The sequence below is a fragment of the Atractosteus spatula genome, chromosome 11 (assembly GCF_055471065.1).
Source record: "Atractosteus spatula isolate fAtrSpa1 chromosome 11, fAtrSpa1.hap1, whole genome shotgun sequence".
Classification (NCBI taxonomy): Eukaryota; Metazoa; Chordata; class Actinopteri; order Semionotiformes; family Lepisosteidae; genus Atractosteus; species Atractosteus spatula.
Window position 1 is genome coordinate 42469165 of NC_142716.1, and position 20753 is coordinate 42489917.

General features: G+C 40.0%; 2 protein-coding genes across 2 annotated transcripts in view; both read left to right on the forward strand.

The window, feature by feature from the left end:
• Positions 1–6348, forward strand: part of fasn (fatty acid synthase) — a 41974-nt gene extending 35626 nt beyond the window's left edge. The window contains exons 37-42 of the mRNA XM_088926699.1: positions 816–1004; positions 1537–1764; positions 1961–2172; positions 3050–3148; positions 3423–3674; positions 3998–6348. Coding sequence (XP_088782825.1) covers positions 816–1004; positions 1537–1764; positions 1961–2172; positions 3050–3148; positions 3423–3674; positions 3998–4135 — 1118 coding nt within the window. The 3' untranslated portion in view covers positions 4136–6348. The remainder of the gene's footprint in view (positions 1–815; positions 1005–1536; positions 1765–1960; positions 2173–3049; positions 3149–3422; positions 3675–3997) is intronic.
• Positions 6349–9222: 2874 nt separating this feature from the next.
• dus1l (dihydrouridine synthase 1 like) overlaps positions 9223–20753 on the forward strand; it is a 33281-nt gene continuing 21750 nt past the window's right edge. The window contains exons 1-10 of the mRNA XM_088926700.1: positions 9223–9294; positions 10961–11206; positions 11465–11573; positions 11935–11985; positions 12418–12530; positions 13624–13706; positions 13970–14073; positions 15716–15860; positions 17129–17225; positions 18110–18198. Of these exons, the coding sequence (XP_088782826.1) occupies positions 10970–11206; positions 11465–11573; positions 11935–11985; positions 12418–12530; positions 13624–13706; positions 13970–14073; positions 15716–15860; positions 17129–17225; positions 18110–18198 (1028 nt within the window). The 5' untranslated portion in view covers positions 9223–9294; positions 10961–10969. The remainder of the gene's footprint in view (positions 9295–10960; positions 11207–11464; positions 11574–11934; positions 11986–12417; positions 12531–13623; positions 13707–13969; positions 14074–15715; positions 15861–17128; positions 17226–18109; positions 18199–20753) is intronic.

The window sequence follows — 20753 nt, forward strand, 5'->3', positions numbered from 1 at the left end:
TTAGATGAAGTGCTTGATGGCATGTTTTCCTGTTGCAAACTCTAAAAGGCTAAAAAATATTTCTTATTTAACAGCACTGGAGACATCTCCTTTGGATGTCTTATCACACCATTCCTCATCCACTTGCACACACATAGAAAAGTATCCAGGATATCAAAACTTCTGAACCCTACTCCCTGGTCCTTAATTACAGTCAGCTTAAGCAACAGAATCTGGAGCACTTCATTCAATTTAAATGCAAATGCTGAGATGCCACTGCTGCTCTCTGACCTTATCCAAGGCTGTTTCCTGCCTCCATCATTCCAGTCTCTCAGAACTGTCACGCTTACTGAAATTGGCAAATGCCAGTCATGTTTCCAGTAATTTATCTCTCAAACGTAGAGCTCTGTAGCCAAGATCCAATACAAAACACAGTAACCTTTTGTATCTTTTTTTTCTGAGAATGGCAATTTGTTTTTTTGGAACACAGAGAAAAATGTATTATACTTAACAAAGCCTATCTATTCTATGTTTTTGTTGTGGGATATTTCTTATTCTTGAAACATCCCAAGTTATAGAACGTTACGGTTCTAGAACCTTTCAATTGTCCTTCAGTGACACTGAAAAGTGTCTTCAGAAAAAAGAAAGTTCACAAATACAGAATACAGAAAGTTCCATAACACTGGGGATGACCGAAATGAAGAAAGCTCAGTCTTTCTTCATGAATTGAAGAGTCAAAGAGCCCTGTTGGTTTCTAAGGCATGGCGCTGAGTGAGTGAAGAAGAACCCCAGTGCTCTACTCTTTTCCCTCTCACCATATCCTGTCCCCCCCGCAGGCGTGCGTGACGTGAGCAGTCTGAATGCGGATGCTTCGCTGGCAGACTTGGGCCTGGACTCGCTGATGGGTGTGGAGGTGCGACAGACCCTGGAGCGGGACTACGACATCGTCATGGCGATGAGGGAGATCCGCCAGCTGACCATCAACAAGCTGCGGGAGCTGTCCTGCAAACAGGGTGGTGCTGAGGGTGAGTGGAGAGCGCCGTAAGACCTAGGGCTAGAAGACTTAATAAAAGTGTCATGAAGGAGTTCCGCTTACTGTACACCATACTGTACAACCTAAGGTTTTGACGGTACTTCTATCTGGTCAGGGATACAGGAACCAGTTTGATCATGAGAGAACACACAGGAAAATGTACTTGTTGACTGAAATGCATTTACCTCACTGCTAGTGTGTTAGCAAAAAGCATTATAGCATAAATACAAATGATATAAGATGAAACCAAAATGATCAACTTTAGGGCTTGATTATAAAATATATACCCAGGCAATAGTGCAGATTTGTTTTTGCTGAACTTTGTCGCAATTGGATGTTGATTCTTTGTGCTGTTCACCAGTTACAGGAAGGAAGAAGATACAGGCTGAGGATGTAATACTAGGTTTAAGTTCACATAAGGCTAGAGAAACACAAGTACTGCATAATAATGACTAGAAAACATAAGAAAATGTTTTCAGGAAAATGAATCATGCCTCTGAGCTGAGCCTCTGTCCCCCGTGCAGAGTCTCGGCCCCTTCCTCTGAAGAAGTCTGGAGCAGGAGCCCTGACAGAGACAGACCTCAGTCTGCTGCTGGTGAACCCCGATGGCCCCACTGTCGCACGCCTTAACGAGGTGCAGAGCACCGAGCGCCCGCTCTTCCTGATTCACCCCATAGAGGGCTCCATCGCTGCTTTCCGCACCCTCACGGCCAAGCTCAGCGTGCCCTGCTATGGCCTGCAGTGTACCAAAGGTAGGCACGCCCCGGCCACTCTCCACTGTCCACTGACCACAGTGTCAAGTCAGTTAGGCGAAAGACATTACCTCCCGGTTTGTGTTGTACGCTGTCGCCCTGCTTCGCGGTCCGGTGAGAGACGGGTACTTGTATGAGGATTGGTAAAAGTGAAAAAATTAGCAGTTAACATTTTGATACCGACCTTCTTCCTCAGCTGCTCCCTTGGACAGCATCCAAAGCCTGGCCGCATACTATGTGGAGTGTGTGCGGCAGGTGCAGCCGGAAGGGCCCTACCGTATCGCTGGGTACTCTTTCGGTGCTTGCGTGGCCTTCGAGATGTGCTCCCAGCTGCAGGCTGCCCAGAAGCCCGTGGAGTACCTCTTCCTCTTTGACGGCTCCCACTCCTATGTGGCGGCATACACTCAGGTAAGGCACGCCCTGCGGCCCTCTCTTCTCCTCCCTGCACCCTAGCCCGGCATCCCAGGGGCCATGTTACACCAAGGGAGTCTGCTAGCACCGTTGTACACCTTACCAGGCCGATCACACAAAGACACAGCATGTTAATGACATTACTTCGCTCTATCGGCACTGGGCCAGAACCGGTGAGCCGTTGCTATTCTTACAATGTGCCGAAAGTCATTCGAAAAGCAGACGGCTGCAAATATGCAGTTTTTTAAGGCTATTAGGTAAAGAATGCTGAAATGACAAAGTGAGGTACTGTAAACCTTCTGCAATGCGAATTTGATAGCACATTAAAAAAATAGATGGAAGAAAATAGGTGTCGAACGTGAAAGATTTGACTACGCGGCTCGCCAGAATCGCTCACATGGCTCACAGTAACATACTCTCTTGTTATTTCTTTTTAGCACCACCACTCCACCACGCACCATCCTGTCTCTGTATCACGTACGCTGTTGTCTGTTTTGGACGAGTGGCTATAGTAGAATTTTTGGAAAATTCTAGGCATCCAGGATGCACAGAAGTGAATAAACAGGTTGCTCAGATGCAGGACAGCAACATATAATCCTATGTATTTTTTTTAATTAGTGTTCAATGATCCTTACAACACAAAACTCTAAATCTCTTCAGAGGCAGTGCTCAATATCAGCACACAGTCACAACAGAAAAACATTCAGAAGTTCTAACACGGCAACAGAGAACACAATTGAATTTGACAAAGGTACAGTTGATAAAACCAGCTCTAAGAAGGTAAATGGATCTCATCCAGAAATGTTACACACAAAACCCACTGGCTGAACTCGGCAGGAAATCAGACTTCAGCTTGTCGTTGTCTCCTGTGCAGAGTTACCGTGCAAAGCTGACCCCAGGCAGTGAGTCACAGGCTGAGACAGAGGCTCTCTGCGCCTTCATTCAGCAGTTCACCGGTTCTGAGTACAACAAGGTAAGGGCCATTCAGCATTCAGACCTGAAAGTACCATATGAATTGAGCATCTGAATCCATAATGAATAAAGGAAAAACACTTTAAAGAAAGTAAGCAAGATATCCTCAATCAAGTCAGAAGAGTCTGAATCCAAGTTTTAGGGACAGGAGACCTGAATATAAGACTGTCTGCCTTCTTCTTTTCTTTCTGATGCTGCTGTATATCAGTACCCACACTGAGGCCCAGCCTCTGTACAGAACCTCCCTCATCTGCTTGTGTCGCACTCTCCTCCAGCTTCTGGAGACCTTGCTCCCTCTGTCGGACCTCGAGGCTCGCGTGAACGCAGCAGTGGACCTGATCACGGCCAGCCACAAGAGCATGAGCCGGGATTCCCTGCGCTTTGCTGCCTCCGCCTTCTACTACAAGCTGAAGGCAGCCGACCAGTACGTCCCAGTCACCAAATACCATGGCAACATCACCCTGCTGAGGGCCAAGACAAGCAGCGAGTACGAGGAAGGGCTGGGAGAGGACTACCGGCTGCATGAGGTGAGAGCGATTCACCGTCTGTTTCACCAGGGGACGGGGCATTATTCTCTACTCTGCACAACATTGTAGTACAAAGGCTGTCCTGTTATTAGGAAAAGTCTTAGACTTGCCTATGGATTTTCCTATAAGGAGTTTCAAACATTAGCCAGACCATCTGTTGAAGTGTGTGTGTGCTTGAAAGGCAAAGTACGTACCGTACGTAACAGTGTACAGTGCAGAACTGTGCAGAGACTGGATCAGTGTACTGGTGCGTACAGAAATTGATGTGTGAAGTCCATGGCTGCATGTCTAAGCACTGCCCTGTCCTGTCCTGTCATTCACAGGTGTGTGACGGCAAAGTGTCTGTCCACGTCATCGAGGGCGACCACCGCACCTTCCTGGAGGGAGAAGGAGCGGACTCCATCACCGGCATAATCCACAGCTCTCTGGCAGAGCCCCGTGTCAGTGCCAGGGAGGGCTAGACCCACACCATGCAGATCACCCCCCACCCCCACCCCCACCCCCACTCCCACCTCCCGCCTGAGTTTCCACTGTGCAGGGTAGAGCAGTGAGAGAACTGCTACTCCTTGCCTCACAAGGGTCACTATCTTTATTGATAGGGTGGCAAGTTTAAAGATTCTTACAGCCTCCTAGTACATTAAGCTGTGCTAAAGGACTGGATCTAATCAGATTGTGGCCTATCCAACCCCAAACATTTTTCTTGGTTAAACTTGCTTATCCTATGAATATGGATTTTTTGGTCCCATTATTTGCAAATTTGTTATCCAATTTTGCACTGCAGCAAAAGCTTAGTAAAATACATCTCTGTGCATTTCTACTACTGGCACCCATATTTTACTACCTTCATTGTGTGCATTTGCCTGGCTTGGTGCCATCAAGTCTAGTCATAACTAGTCTAGTCATAACAACTAGGTTCAACAGCCTCGCAAAGAAAAAAAAGGTCCTGTTTGTTTTAAATGGTCTGCTAAGGGGCATTTTTCCCATTGTCATATTTGAGTACTTTAGGAAGAATACTATATAGAAGTACGAAGTTAATAATAAGAGATACACAACGCATGTATGAGCATTTAATGTGCAAATGTACAACCCAGCCCTGATGATGCAGACTTCATGTGCAAGGTGCACTTCACAACATTACACCAAAAAATATCTTCATACATAGATGATCTGTATATAGATTCCAGCACAGTGCTTCTCGTGTAATGTAACTATATTATAGTGATTTTAAGATACCAGTATTAAAATACTGCTTTTTTGCATTAAATGTTTCTTTATTCAAGCAAGAATTGTTGTAGGCACTCTCTGAATTGTGCGTTGATCGCTTTGCCTCTTAAGGGGACAACTGACTCAGTGTCAGTGCAGAACTCGAATAGGGCTGTTGATCAGGGTATTATTCCCATACGAGAAAGTTACAGTCAATTGCAGCACTGCCACTACAGGAGTTAAGTCTGAAACATCCCCAAAATTAATCATTTCAAAAACAGTGGAATGACTTAGAATCTTTTGACATCATTGGCCACGTTTATATTATGTTTATTATTCTAGATGATTCTCATAAATATGAGAATCTCAGAGTATTGCTATTAGCTGAAACAATATTTTTTTAGTTAAATCTGTTTTTTTTAAATAGAAATAACTTGTTACTGAATTGATGATAAATTAAAGCCACTGATTAATTTTCTTTTATTTTTTGTGACTAATAGAAATTGCTGCTCATTGTCTTAACACCCTGTTAGGAGTGGCTGAATGCGAGGCAATGTGATATTTTGCAACAGTGCAACAGTATACTGCATTACTTTCTTCGTGTGGTTATATCTTTAGGAAGGCCAAAAAGGGTTCTGTGCTCTGTTTAATCCTGTACAGTGTTGGCCGATTTGTTTACATTGTTTAGAGACTGGTTTAACAAACCTAGAAAACCGTCATTGATTATTCTGCTGTTCAGTATAACTATTCTACTATAGCCTAACATTTAACAAACCTATGAGCAATTTTGTTTTTGTTTCCTTTATCAGTATTAAGGAAAATGCTTTATCATTCCTGAAATAGTAGGAAGAAAATACCATAAGTTTGAAAAGCAGGAATCGCAAAGGTTCAGTTCTAAGTTATTTTTAGAGATGGCATTGGTATTCTTTTGTAGAAAAAAACTTCAATGGGAAATGAGAAACTCCTCAAAAGGAATATTACAGAACATATTTGTGCACTAATCTTTATTTACACTGTGTCCTGCTGAGTCTGGAAAGTTGACTGACCAGCACCTGAGAACAGACAGTTCATGAATAGGCAGTTCAGTTGTAGCAACTCAAAGTTTTAACTAAAGGCACTCTTCAAGCAAATATGTGGCTGAGAAGATAGGAAACATAGTACTGTCCCAATGCACCTACTTTCTCTAACAATGACCTACAGCGATGCAAAAGAGGAAATACCCCCCCCCCCCCACTAAACACGGAGATAGGACCAACAAGAACCAGACAGATCTGATTTTGGAGACTTCAGCGAAGTGAAGTCAGTGAAGAATCAGATGGTTTGTAATTTAAAGCTGTGATTGTTTGCAGTGTCAAAGAAGAGGAACAAAGGATCATTCCTCTAGGTTTTATTTTTTACTTTTATTGTTATTTTTTAATTCTGTGCTGTAATTTCTCAAGTATTTATTGTTCTAGTAAATAGATCTCGCTAACTCTTTTTGCTTCTGTGTCTTTATTATGAGTGTAAATTATTTAAAGGCAAGATGTGTAAAAAGGAGAGAGTGAACACTGTAGAACACTGTGCTAATGGTTTACACTACCACTAATTAGGGGCATAAAGATTTCTGGATGTTTTTTCTGTTTTTGTCTTTGTCTTTGAGATATAAAAACTCTCCTTAAAAGGAAAACTAGTCAATGAGGGCTGCAATACAGAAAAAAATCAATAATGAAATATTAATTAGCCAACAATAACCTAGGTGGCCTTAACAATCCATCCATTTCAGAAGCTCCTTTTTCCTGGTACTGTAAGTGTGATGGCCTATCCTGGAAGCACAGGGAATAAGCCAGGACCACACCCTGAATGCCAGTCCAACACAGAGCACACACATGTCCACACAAGCAAAACTGGTGCAATTGAGCGATTAACATAGCCAGTGCGTTGCATCTTTGGAATGTGAACTTAAACCAGAGTTCACAGGCAAAACCCATGCATACCTAGAGAGAACAACTACAGAAAATGTCTCAAGCCAGGGTCCAAGAGCTATGAAGCAGCAGAAATAACTGCTGCACATCCATACCACCCTAACCCAATATAAAATTACTTACAATAATACTTACAAAATCCTTGAAAAATACATAATTACAGTCTTCTGTATATTGGTGCAAAACAAGAGGATAATAGCTAAAGCTGTTAATGTAATTTTACAATCATGCTATTTCTTTTATATTCAAGTAAAAAGGTGAAACAAGGTACAAGAACATCATTATGACAGGTGTAACAGTCAATAGTGTAATTCTTATTCTGAATCTAGGTGAGAGTTTTGGTTTGGTTTCATTATGAGAAATAAGCAAATATTTCTAAAAATGAATCCTGGAGAAAAGGTATTTACTCATGTTAACATTGTTCTCTAATAGGAACAAGTAATAGGTTTATTCCATGCTGAAAAGAGAAGAAACAAAACACAACGTTTCGGCTGTGGAGCCTTCTTCTGTTGTAAGGAAGATAGGGCAGTCAGCAAAGATAATGTAACACAACGGGGGCTCAGGCGGGCGCCCTTGCCGCATTAGGTCGGCCCCCCACCGTCGGGGCTCGAACCCGGGACTCCCGCGTCACTCAGCAGGGACCCAGCCCGGTGAGCTAAAGAGAGATCTCTCTACAGCCCAGGGGCTGTGGTCCTGCTATTATTGGGAAGGGCGGTGACGTCACCTGCTCTGGTAAGCCGGCTCTTACACAGTACCTGTCGGCCATAAGCGTTACAATAATATAGCATGGGAAAACAAAAGCAAGGAGAGAGGAGGCGGGAGCAGGGGAGAGGCAGAGTGGGCGCCTCCTCTCTCCTGGCTTTTGTTTTCCCATGCTATATTATCTTTGCTGACTGCCCTATCTTCCTTACAACAGAAGAAGGCTCCACAGCCGAAACGTTGTGTTTTCTTTCTGCTCAGCAACCCACCTGAACTTGTTCTGTTATTATTGTTATATCATGAATGCATAGGACAGTCATATATGAAAACCATTCCCTTTAAACCAGTACAAATGTCTAGCATTTCTGTACTTTCATATACAGTATGTAACTACACTGTAATTTGCAGATATGTTGTTTTTGGATTGTTTTGGACCAGCAAAAATTCAGACAAAGCAGACAAAAAACATTATGTCTTTAATTGTATTTATTAACGTTTTTTAACTTATATACTTATATACTTATATATGTTATTTCAATTTGAGATTTATTAATGGCATTGTGACTTTTTTATAATGAATGTCTTCTTTCATTCATACAATTGATTCTCTCTTTCTAGTCATGAACCTTTTACAATTGATGCATATCATGTGGTGTGTACATTTTTGGAGAACCTTAAAAGGCAAATGGAGTATTTTTCCTTCCTTGGTTACCCAACCTTGAAACCAGTTTAAGGAGAAACTAACATTACATAACTCTCAAGACTTCTGGAAACCTTCTGCTTCTTACTGTGTCTGTTATAAAATAATTGTATTATTATTATTATTATTAATAATAATAATGATGACTAATAGAACATACAACATTTAGTACAGTTGTAAGAATAATTAAAATAAAAAATAACATACAGGTGATGAAAACTTAATTTCTAAAATTCTCGTACACTATAAGTACTGAATCTGCTACTCACAAATGACAAGTTCCCATTACTGTTTAAAGGAATTACCGAGATATATCTCTGGTTTATACCCTTCAAATCTACTTGCAATGTCATTGTGAATTTCCACACAAAGCTAAAGATGCCTTAAGTAGGTGCTACTGGTTTTATAATCACAAACATTCTGTCAGTGTACTGTAAAACCATCTGCTTTGTGAAAGAAAAATGAAATATTTCTGACATTTAGAAGATTTGGTTTCAACAACAAATAACTACAGGCATGAAATCTTGATAGTAGTTTGACACTGTTTATGTAGATAAATCTATGTTCTGACCTACTTTCTCGTTTATCTCTTTTAAGTAAAGATACTGTAAGAAAAAAAGTCCATATACCACTATGCTTTAGGCAAACCAAAATAGTTATTTTCTAAATAGAAATATTACATTTTTCGTCCGACGTTATTATGCCTTTTATTTACACAGAAGAGCATTGTACTGAGTCAATCTTGATCGTCCTGGAGTTCAGAGGTTTAACCACTACTACCTTTTAATTAACATCAATAAAAATATAGTCTATAATAACTGAATGCAAGTATTCAAATATGATATATTTATCAAATTCACTGTTTTCCACCAAGTGAAATCGGACTGTTGTCGAACCCAAGAAATTTTAGGCACTACTGCACGTGCTTCCTGTCGGCGGGAATTGTAGGTTACACCGTAGTTTCCAAAAGAACACGGAGGGGAAAGGAGGTGACACCCAGAAGGACCCACAACTCAAGTTCCTTGGGCTGCTACAGTAGGGGAAAGCTCAGTTATTGGTAAGTCTGAGGTAGTTTTTATATATATATTTGGTTTAGGCGGTTATACCGCAGTTTTATTGTACGATTAAATAGTATCTCGCTAAATGTAGAGGCTGTGGGGTAATTTGGGATAGTAATAGTATTATGTAGAGTCCGAAACCTGGCCGAGTTGCTGTGCATCAACGAGTGTGTACTGAACTCTGTGTAATGACTGAACTTGCGAAACATGTTTTTTTAAAAAGTGAAACGTTGTTAGGGTCGTAAGGCTTACAAACTGCGATGGTGTTTGTTCTGGTCGAACAGCTGGTTAAATCACTTGAACTTTTTATATATATATATACTGAGTTAACTTGTGTGTTGAACTACTGTGCGTCTGCCTTTTCGTTATTGCACCCTGTTCTCTTTGTCGGGGTTTCCTTAGAAATCTCAGTGTTGTTTTTATAAAACGTTGTGAAATAATATAATTTTCATCTTTTAATTCTGCCGCATTTAGCTGCTAGACAGATTTCAGATAAGACTTTGCTGGTTGGTTCGCCTTGTATGTGTTTTGGCCATCAAAGTTTCTACATTAAACACACCGTGTTGCGAAGTTCGTTTGAGATAAATATTAACGTGAATAAATAACTCTTATATAGGTGGTAATTTACAAAATCACTGTGTTCTGTGTTTGTTATGCATACATTGATGTTGAGATGTACAACATTACCTAAATGAACAGTGATCTGACCTGACTTCTGATGGAAACCTTAGGTAACTTATGCTCTTCAAAGTTATAATAGTAGTTACCCTGGTTTGTCTCGGTATCTTAATTGTAGCAGAAAATGCGCAATTCTTTCCACTAGGCATCCAAACTCAGTTGTCACAGTTACACACTCTACGACTTTTGATAAAGAAGCACGGAGGCTTTTGCATGTGTTTTGTTGAATTCATGCACATGGCTTCAGTAAGAGCGTTTAAAAAACATTGATGTATCAGGCTTGTAAAATACTGATGTTTTGAATCAGTAAGAATTTTGGGAAATAAGTTGTGCTCTTCCTGTTCTTTACACCAACCCTCGTGAATGTGAAGGAGAGATATTAGAATTGGTCCTAATTCCTTCAGTATTCGATAAGGGAAGCGATCGGTAAAGGTAAGGTTTTAAACTAGCAAAATTCATTGCACTCCAAATGAGAGAGACCCTGAATTCTTCCAACCTGTTAATCTTATAATTCTACATCAGCATGTCATTTTTCCCAACTTTAAATGTATAACTTGTTATACCAAGCTTTTTTAAAAACATGTTTGCTGCTGTAATCGTTAAACCAGCATGGAGTTTTGGACCATGCACGCCTTTGCCTTAAACATGCACTGTTGGGAAAACTCCTCTGTTTTTCTCAGTGCTTGTCCCTTTTCCTGAGCTGCCGGTGATTGGAGGGGTGATGTGGTGTAGAGAACAGCACTGCAAGCTTCGTTCTGCGCAGGAGCCATTGTTGACAATTCAGGTTTCTGCTGAACAGTGTCTTCTGAAATATGCGTTGGGCTGTATTAAGTGTTATTTGACGCTTGGCATCATTGTGGGGGTCTAGTACGGCTTTGTTCTTTCATTCCTGTTTTGTAGCCAGTTGATGGAAGTTATTACCTAAACTTGAATGCTCATTTTTTGTTTGTACCCCCCTCTCCACTCCCCTGACCGCCCTGTCTGTAGGTTGCCGCCATGCCAAAGCCTCAGGGATTTGAGTTCTGGAAGACCACTCTGAAGGGAGCTCGCTATATAGTGGCCCCCATGGTAGACCAGAGCGAGCTGGCCTGGAGACTGCTGAGCCGCAGGCATGGGGCCCAGCTGTGTTACACCCCCATGCTGCATGCCCAGGTGTTTGTCCGAGATGCAAACTACCGCAGAGAGAACCTGTACAATGAGGCATGTCCTGAGGACCGGCCTCTCATTGCACAGGTGGGTATTGCATCCCGTTGGGCAGTGCTGCCGTTGGCTGATGAAAAATGACAAAAAATGATTACTTTGTGTGTGTCGCGCTTTCTGTAAAGCGTCTTCGTACAATCTGTACTTCTGGACTGAACAGAGGGATCATGACAGGTTCATTGCAAACAGCTTCTTTCATCATAACCTGTTTGAGAGGACCCTTATGTTTCTGCTGGTGATAAGTTCTTGTGTCATTTTCACGGCTTGTTTTTCTCGTGTTTTTTTTTCCAGTTTTGTGCAAACGACCCGGAAGTGTTTGTCCAGGCAGCTCTGTTGGCTCAGGACTACTGTGATGCCATTGACCTCAACCTTGGCTGCCCACAGATGATTGCTAAGAGAGGTGCTGTAGTGCCCTGCTTTCCAGAGGCCAGGGGACACATTTATCATTTTCAGACTGGCTTTTCTTTAGAGAACTATTGTAAATAGACAAATTTGCATATAGCCAGGTCGCATATTGCTTTACAGTATACACAAACTTATAGTAATCTGCTAAAATAAACAACATGAATCCCTCCTCTGCATCCAGTGGATACCTGCACTTTCTGTCTCTTCCCTGCTCTGTGATTAGCTCATCCAAGTAGAATAGATTTGCTTTTGTAGTCTGTTGTAATTTGCCTGCTAATCCTTCATGATCAGTAAACTCTTGTATCAGATTTATATTCAATCCAGCTGGCTGAAAAATACAGCTTCTTCTTTTTTAGGTCATTATGGTGCCTTTCTGCAGGAAGAGTGGGACCTTCTACGTAAGATGAGTGAGTTACAATTTTTTTCCTCTTTTTTATTAGTAAAGAAATATGTTTTAGGTCAGTGAAAATTCTTCTGTTGTGAAGAGATGCAGTGGCTGTTGTTCACCTAGTGTCCTTAAGGAAAGTAAAACCGCTCTTTTAAAAGGAGAGGAAGTAAATCTTCTGTTTAATAATCTGTTAATTATATTTCTAGTTAAGTGTTCCGCCTTTAAGTAGTTTTCTTAAGCTGTGTAAAAATGAGGTCTGTATATAATTATTTCCAAAATGGACATTTTGCTTTGCTTTGGTGTAAATATGTATAATGTTGTAGTTTTTAGATGATTGATGTTCATAGCAAGGTCTGTATTTTTTTTTAAATAAACATTGATGCAAGTCAGGTTTTTTCTAAAATATGGTAATCCACACAGCAGACACCATCTTTATCTGATCTCTCCACAGTCTCAATGGCCAACGAGAAAATTTCAGTGCCCATCACATGTAAAATCCGTGTCTTCCCAGAGATTGATAAAACTGTAAAATATGCCAAAATGCTGGAAGAGGCTGGATGCCAGGTAACACATGAGGAAGCCCATAATATCATTACTATTAGTTGTGTCCTATTCAATTGGCAGAGCTATTATCAATAGTCAGTATGTCATAAGTATAATTTCAGAAAGCTGAATAGAAATTGTTTTTTCTAATTTGTTCCAATATTGTGTATCCAAATACTTCACCACTACCTACCACTCATTTACAAGGAAGACTGAAAACAGGAGTTTGTTCTGATCTCACTGCCATGCCTACTTTTGTATCTAATCAATAAGTGCTGGCTAGCTTTTCAACTCGGCAAAATTGGCTTGGGTATTTTAGCCTGACCTCAGGTAACTGGTATCATTGAAGACACAAAGTGGAATCAGTCTTTACAATTTTACCCCCCAAGTCATTAAGAAGCACAAAAACAATGTCATGGTCCCTATGGATTCTCGGGCAAAATTATTAATTTAGGGCAGACACACAAGATTTTTCCCAGTAGTTCAGCATGAACAATACATTAACAGGTTTGGGTAGCTACAATGTAAAAACGTATGGATAGTGTCCAGTATTCAGCTGTTTGCAAAGTATTTTCGTCTAATATCTGACCTTATGGTGATCGTAGTTCAGACTCCATTTGAAATTCAATAATCAGGCTTTAAATTTGTTTTATTAAAAAGATCCCTCCATTTTCTAACTAAAACTCTTGGTTGGAAGTAGTGGTTAGAAGATGGATCAATGTTTTTAATAAAGCAAGCTTAAAGTGCAATTAAGTTTCAAATGGAATCTGTTTAAATGTTACACATACGTCCATAGTTGACCTTAAATTAGTGTATTCGTTTATCAGTGATTTTTTTACAGTGGATGACGGATTAAAATGATTTTGACTATGTACTTTTGTACACGGGTACAATGCAGCCCATGGAAAGAGTTGTGAATTGAGCATGTTTGTTTGAACCCCCAAAGGTTAAAAGCACACCTATTAAGAACTGAACAGTAATCTTCTCTAGCCTAGGTGTAAATAAACACAACATCATTGAATCATTAAACCTGTCGAGGAGACTTTCAAACCGGAACTCTTGCAGTAACCTCCCCTGCAAGTCCTCTAAAATGTGTGTAATATTTGTATCACAGCTGCTGACGGTACACGGTCGCACCAAAGAGCAGAAGGGGGCCTTGACAGGAGTGGCCAGCTGGGAGCACATTAAGGCTGTCCGGTAAAATTCAGCGCTTGTATATGGTGAAGAAACAATAACTCATGAGCATGAAGACACGCATGCAGTGAACTAGGAAGCAACTTCAGTTGTACAAACCTAGCAGCACGCTTCTCGTCTTCTCAGATTTCTAATGTATGAACTTTATAAAAAGCAGAAGGTTATATTAAGGACGTAAATGCCTCCGATTCTAGGCCAGTGTATCGTTAGTGCCTTCAGTATGAAATGCTTAAGCTATGCATTCTGTGTAATTCTCCCTGGCACAGGAAGGCTGTGGGCATCCCTATGTTTGCAAATGGTAACATCCAGTACCTGAGTGATGTTCACCAGTGTATTGAGGAGACTGGAGTGGAGGGGGTCATGATTGCAGGTAGGTGATGCTTTTGTAAGGAGTATGAGTCTGCACTTATAAAGCGCAGTGGAGGTGTAACACGTTGTAGTGCCATTGATGCTTAGTGTCTTGATCTGCTGACTTTATTCCAAAATAACTTGGGCCTGTGATTCATGAGCTTAAAGTCTCAGGTTGCTGTTGCTGTTGTTTCATCAATATATTTACAGTAAAAACACCTAATAAACATTAGTTAGTATTATATCCTGATTTGAGTAGTGTAGTACACTTTGTCCTGAAACTCAAGTGCATTGTCTAATGCCATCTTAATCAGAAACAAACTATATGGGGAAACCTTATTGGTTCCAGTTTGTTAAATTTTGCATCTAGTTCAACGTTAACATATAACAATTTAATTTCCTATTGTGATTATGGTTTTCAGGATGCAGGGTAAACAAAATTAAGGGAAACATGCTGTCCTCCATTTTCTGACATTTTGTGCTTTGTTGTTTGTGTTCTCTGTGGCCTGTGCAGCGCAAGTGCCAGAATTTATTGAAGAACCCTTGACCCCAAGACAGACTATACCACCGTTGTATAAAAACTAAAAATCTTGAATTAATTCCTATATAATTTTTCACAAGCTAACGGGGAATTGAATCTGCCTGGCATTTTCTTTTGTTATTTGAGGAAGTCATTTTCAGATGTGTAAAATAGTTAAATCTGTGTTTTAACCTGAACCTGAGCCCAGCAAAATCTTTGAAAAGACTAGTGAAAATCTGGCTTTTGAAGATTTTCCCACATGAAAAGTAGCTACAGATGATGCCTCCGAGACTCTGTGAGCTACAAAGTGAAGATTTATTTTCTCTCACCATGTTTTGGTTCCTTGTAATAGAGAGATAAGGTAAATGGTTTTGAGCGTATTTGACCTGTACAGTTTGTGTGTGCCAGTAGGGGGCACTCTTAGTCCGGATCTTTTATAGATGCAGTTTGGACAAACACTGCTTCAATTCAGCTGGAGTGAAACATATTTGATAAGCTTAGCACCTTAAATGGCATTTCTGATAACGTTAATTTCATTGTCCTGACTGAGAAATGAAAAATGTGCCATTAAAAGGCTATTACAGGCAGAAAAGACTTATGCTCTTAATTTGCTCATACCGTTTGAAGGTAATAAACCAACACATGAAAGTAAACAGTCTCAGCTGTGGGATTGGTTTTCTCTGAATCAAAATAGATAACTCCAAAGTAATTCAGTTCTTGAACATTTTCCCCCAGAAAACATTTTTTAAAAATGCATCCTCACAATTTAAAATTGACAAGGACGGTGTTGCAGCTGTAGTTTGGTAGATGAATATTCTAATGATAACAATATTAGGTTCATTTGGTCAACAGTAGTTTTAAAATTTATTTGAGTGCCAGACCTAAAACATTACTAAAAACCCTGCTAATGCTAGTTTATCTCCTTGCTTTTTTATAGCTGCTGTTTGAAGATTGGCAGTTTGCTGTATGAGTATTGTTGATAAAATGCCACGGAAACTGCCTGAAGTCTGAAGACTGGCAGCGGGCTTTGAGCCTGTTCTGCAGGTTTTCTTGTCGGGTTTGTTGGTGTGGTGATGGGTTCTGGGCCCTGGGCACTGTGAGACCATGGCTGCTAGATTCACAGCTCTCTCCTTTGCTTCTGCAGAGGGCAATCTGCACAACCCTGCTCTGTTTGAGGGCCGCAGCCCCCCGGTGTGGGAGATGGCTGAGGAGTACCTGGAGGTGGTCCACCAGCACCCTTGCTCCCTATCATACGTGCGCGCCCACCTCTTCAAACTGTGGCACCACACGTAAGCACCCTGACGTTCTGCTGTGTTACACAGATGCAAGAGGGCAGTGCTGTTCAAAAGTTTGTTGGCAGCATCCTGGTGTGCATTTCCTGATGTGTCAGCTTGCACATTGAATTTCTTTGTTTTTTTCTAAACAAGCAGTTACTTTAGAGATACTATAGTTGTTCCAAACTAGTATGTGTCAACCAGTGTGCCACCAGACATGAACAGGTGTGTTGCAGAATTGTGGAGATTGTGTTGTCATAGGTGTGTGGATGGTGTGTGCCACACAAGTCATTTACTAAAACAAATGTGTCAAAGTTTGGAAATACTGCCCTAAATAACCATTGTGACAAGGTTTTCTAAGAGTTAAATGTTGACTGTTTGAGGATCTATGCATTGATTATCATATGCATTGTTACTATTTGCCAATCAAGTGACAATTACCATTTTAATTGTAAAACAGCTTTGCAAATTTGTTTCCTCTGTGGCTGACAATTTTCATTCATTTTCATTACTTAATGAGAGCTACAGCTGTTCTTCAATGTTTGAAATGTCAGTCAAATCAGTCATTATTATTATTATTATTATTATTCTAAGCCTATATCAGAAAACCCATTCTGAAAAATAATGTAGCTTCAATAATTAGGTTGCTTTTAAGCATTCCTGTTTTTGTTTAAAATCCTTTTAACAAAGTGCTTTCTTACAAATATGCACAGTAGGTACTGTAGACAGCTTGAAGTTTTGCTCCATATATGTAGTCACGCATAAGGCGGAAATACTTCTTGGGATGTATCCTTTTTGTATCCTTATGTGGGGTTTTCCCACCTTTATCTTTAGGTCCTCTTCGAGTTGCTCCTGTAAGTATTAAGACTGTATGGGTTTGGTACAAGGTACCGCACCATGAAGCTGATTAATCTGGCTTCTTTCGAGAAATGTCCATCTGAAATCCTTGGATTAATTGCTAGCAGCCAGAAGAGCTAGACAGACTCTTCTCCTCTTATTCTGTCTTTATATTGTATTTCAGATCAGGTTTTTCAGATCAGAGAAACGCACTGTCCTGTGAGCTCACACTAAATTGGGACTTGGCATTTAAGAAATGGCACTTGACCATGAAGCTTAGTAAAGTCAATCCATATAGCATTTTCAAAGACCTCCATTTTCACATGCATTACAGAATGATTTGAGATTTGAGATTACAAAAGTGTATAAAAAGGTGTTTTTCTGTCTCCAGAATGCAGGTGCATTCATTCATTGGATAACTGACAAGGGTTTTCCTCTCCTCACAGGCTGCAAATCCATCAGGAGCTCCGAGAAGAGTTAGCAAAGGTCAAAACCATCGCTGGAATGGCGCAAGTCAGCCAAGAGCTGAAGAAACGATGCCAGGTACCTTATGGGCTTAGGGCCCTTTTTTCAATGTACATTTAAATTAGTTGCAATATATTCCATAATGCATTATGTAGTACATAAAAGCTGTATTTGCTTGATCACCATGATAACATCATTAATTTCTCAATTTTACATGTGAAATTAAGCTTTAGTTACAAAAAATGCATGCAGTAAACATTGCCCATGTGTAATCAGAAAGCCTGTTGGCCATTGTGAGGTATGAGGTTGGAAACCTGGAGCCTGTCCCAGTAGCACAGGGTGAGGCCATGCCCTAGATGCCAGTGTATCACAGGGCACGCACACACAAACACACATGGACTATTTAGACCAGTTACCTCAGCCAGCATGTTTTTGGATGGTGAGTGTAAACTGGAGAAGGATGGATGAAACATGCAAACAGTAAAAAGTACGGAGTCAGACCCAGGGCCAAAGAGTTACAAGCACTAACTACCAGGTTACCTGCAACATAATCACTGCTAAATTAATATCCTGTTGCTATATTAACTTTTAGGGTTAACTTTTTTTTCTACTTTCATATGCTTATTGCTTCTGTGTGACTGTTTTCTGGGAATCTCTAGAGATGGCTATAAACATGATTTGGCCTTAGATGTATGGTTAGAGAGGAACTAAGGTATCAACTGCGTCTAGTACAAGAACTAATGGGCACAATTGGTCATTACGTAGTGAAACTGGTTAGATCTATACTTTATAGTGTTTAGATCTAGGGGGGTCTTATTAAGGTCTTGATTGCATTTTTTTAATGACATGTAAAAATGATAAATTGGGCATTTAAGGTGTAACACTGTTGCCATATATTTCCTTATATATGCTTCTGCTTATATTTGTTTTAAGAGTTAAGATGATTACTTCCATTTATCTAGGAGGAACTAGCCAATCAGGTTGAAGGAGAGAAGCCTGCAGGCGGGCTCCTATACCCTCATTGGATCTGCCAGCCGTACGTCAGACCCGGGTGAGAATGTCGCTACTCCACAGTTCTACTGTGGGTCATTGCAAGGGATTTATCCTGCTGAAATAAATACCTGAAGGGATTTCACATATGTTTGGTTAAGTGAGCTTCACCATCAGTTTTTTTTTTTTGGAAGTGCAATTTCTGGTCTGGGATTGTTCTGAGACAGTTTGTGCGTGTTTATTTCTATATCAGCCCCACTCAGTCACTAACACTTTTGTATTGACTGGAAGAGTAGTTATTGTTCTGCTTTTTATCCATGAAAAAGTTAACATTTTCTAGTAAAAAATGCCAGTGAATCCAATGTTTTTGTTGCTTAGGTTCTGATCCACATTTGAACTTATTCCAAATGGTCAGTTTAGTCAGTGCATTGAACTCTCCTGTCCTTCACCTTCTATTGCAAGTGGAGAGTCTTCAAACTGCTTCTTTTCCAGGGAACCCCCTGTACAGCCCAGAGTCAAGCTATTTAAGTCACAGCAAGAGGCCACTACAATCATGGTCCGTCAGAAACTTCAAGTTTTTTTTTTCCTGGTATTTATAAAACCCTGATATGTCAAGTGCTGTCAGTCTCGGCTTTTAATCGTGGAAACCTAAAATACTTTTTCTAGCTCAGTGAAATGCAGTTATTTTTACAAAGAAAATAAAAGGAAAAAAATGACTGCAGTAAAAATAATGGCATAATGTAGCTGGCAAAAAATAGGGACTTGACTGCAATGGGTAGACAAATTTGTTTTGTCCACATTTTCATTTTCTAGTGCGTTTCCAAGCAAACCTTGGAGGACACTGTTTGCATTGTAGGTTGTTTAAAACAATGTCATGGCTCTTCATGGAAAAATTAAGTTTAGTTACAAAAAAACAGCAAAGGCTGTGAAAGACATCCATTCTTATGTTTTATTTATTTCCATCAGTAAATGTATTCCATGCTCTTACAGTGAGATATTAATCTTTTTTTATTCATTTATTGCATTGCTTGTTAATGCTTCAAGTCATCTTAATCAGCTTGTTTACTCAGCACTATGCAAATATTCAGTCATGTGCCTTCATTTAGTAAAGGTTTATAAAACACTTAATCTAGTCTTAAACAGTAGCTATATTCTTTTATTTTGAAGTGTAATGCTGCCTGTGCATATGTTTGGATTTATAAATGCAAAATTTATTAATACAAAAGAGTTAAAAGCATTAAAATATATATAGTGCTGGTAAAAGCAACCAATCACCCTGACTGTAGTTTACATTACATGTGATGAAACCTTATAAATGCATTTGTATTTTTCTAAAGCTTATGACTACTTTGTAGCAAGCATTTTCATTTCTTTCTCCTCTTTGAAAGGTCAAGAGAACCTGAAATGACATTGATTCTTTTTCATCAGCTTTTAATGAATGGCATTCTTCAATAACCATTTGTGGGGCTGTGACACGCTGCTGTACAGAAATGTTCCTTGGACAGTTTGCAGCGATTTTATGCACGTCATTCATCACTTCCGTTTGAGAAGCAATGACCTGTCTATATGTAGTAATGTAACGCCATATGTGGTGTTTCCTCAGAACAGAGGTGGTTTCACAAATTGTTGTTCTGCTCCTGATGCGATGGAAGAGTTTATGACAGATGACATGATTGTTTTCTGTCTTAAAAAGCAGAAAGATCTGCATAGCCTAAGTTGCGTTTTCTTTCCAGGGTAAGAAGGTTCAGCCAGGCTGTTGTGACATTGTCACTGCATGCCAAAGCTCAAAATTAGTTCTTCTGATCAGTTCTCTTTCCTGTCCCTGTTGCAGTCTAGTACAGACTAGAGTAAAAGCAAATTGTGATATTCAAGGATTATTCCTTCAGACCAAAATGTCCTTGCTATTTCCTGAAAACAATTGTAAGTTTCAGTGAGCAGATGAATGTGTCTGAGAGAGAGAACAAAATGTGGATGCAGAAGCAATACAATTAGAAAACAGCAAATGCTGTTCTCATGTGAAGAGCTTCAAGGATCACCCTAAGTGCATTAGTTGGAAAAATAAGGTTTTGGAAGAAATTTGTTTTTTTACTATTTTACATATGTTGAAGCACATTGTGTTCCTTTTGTATCTTCTTTGCAGAAGGTGAACTACAGTACTTTTGAATTTATTACAATGGTGTAGTTGATATTTTGATTTTTTCAGGAAAGGAAACTTTAGAAAGAAAAACTGTTTACATCCAGATGCCAAATGTCAGTTTTATTGCTTTTACATTACCTGTTAAGTGTATTTACTGTGAAATATATTGGTAGTAGGGACATTGCCAGATCTATCTCACAACATAATATTCCTGTTGCTTCTTAGAAAGAAGGGTGCTAAAATTACACAGTATAAAATCTGTAGTTAATAGCAGTGTTACCACCTTCTAGCCTGATTTTGCCAGCTCTCCTAAGCTAAACAAGGCTGCGTCTGGTCAGTGCTAGAATGGGAGAACTAAGGGAAATCAAGTTGCTGCTACAAGTGGTCTTGGACTAGTCTGAGCTCTTCAACCCAGATGGAGCATGCTCAAACCTGGGTTCAAGCCAATTATAACTATATGCCAACATGCTCCTCCAATA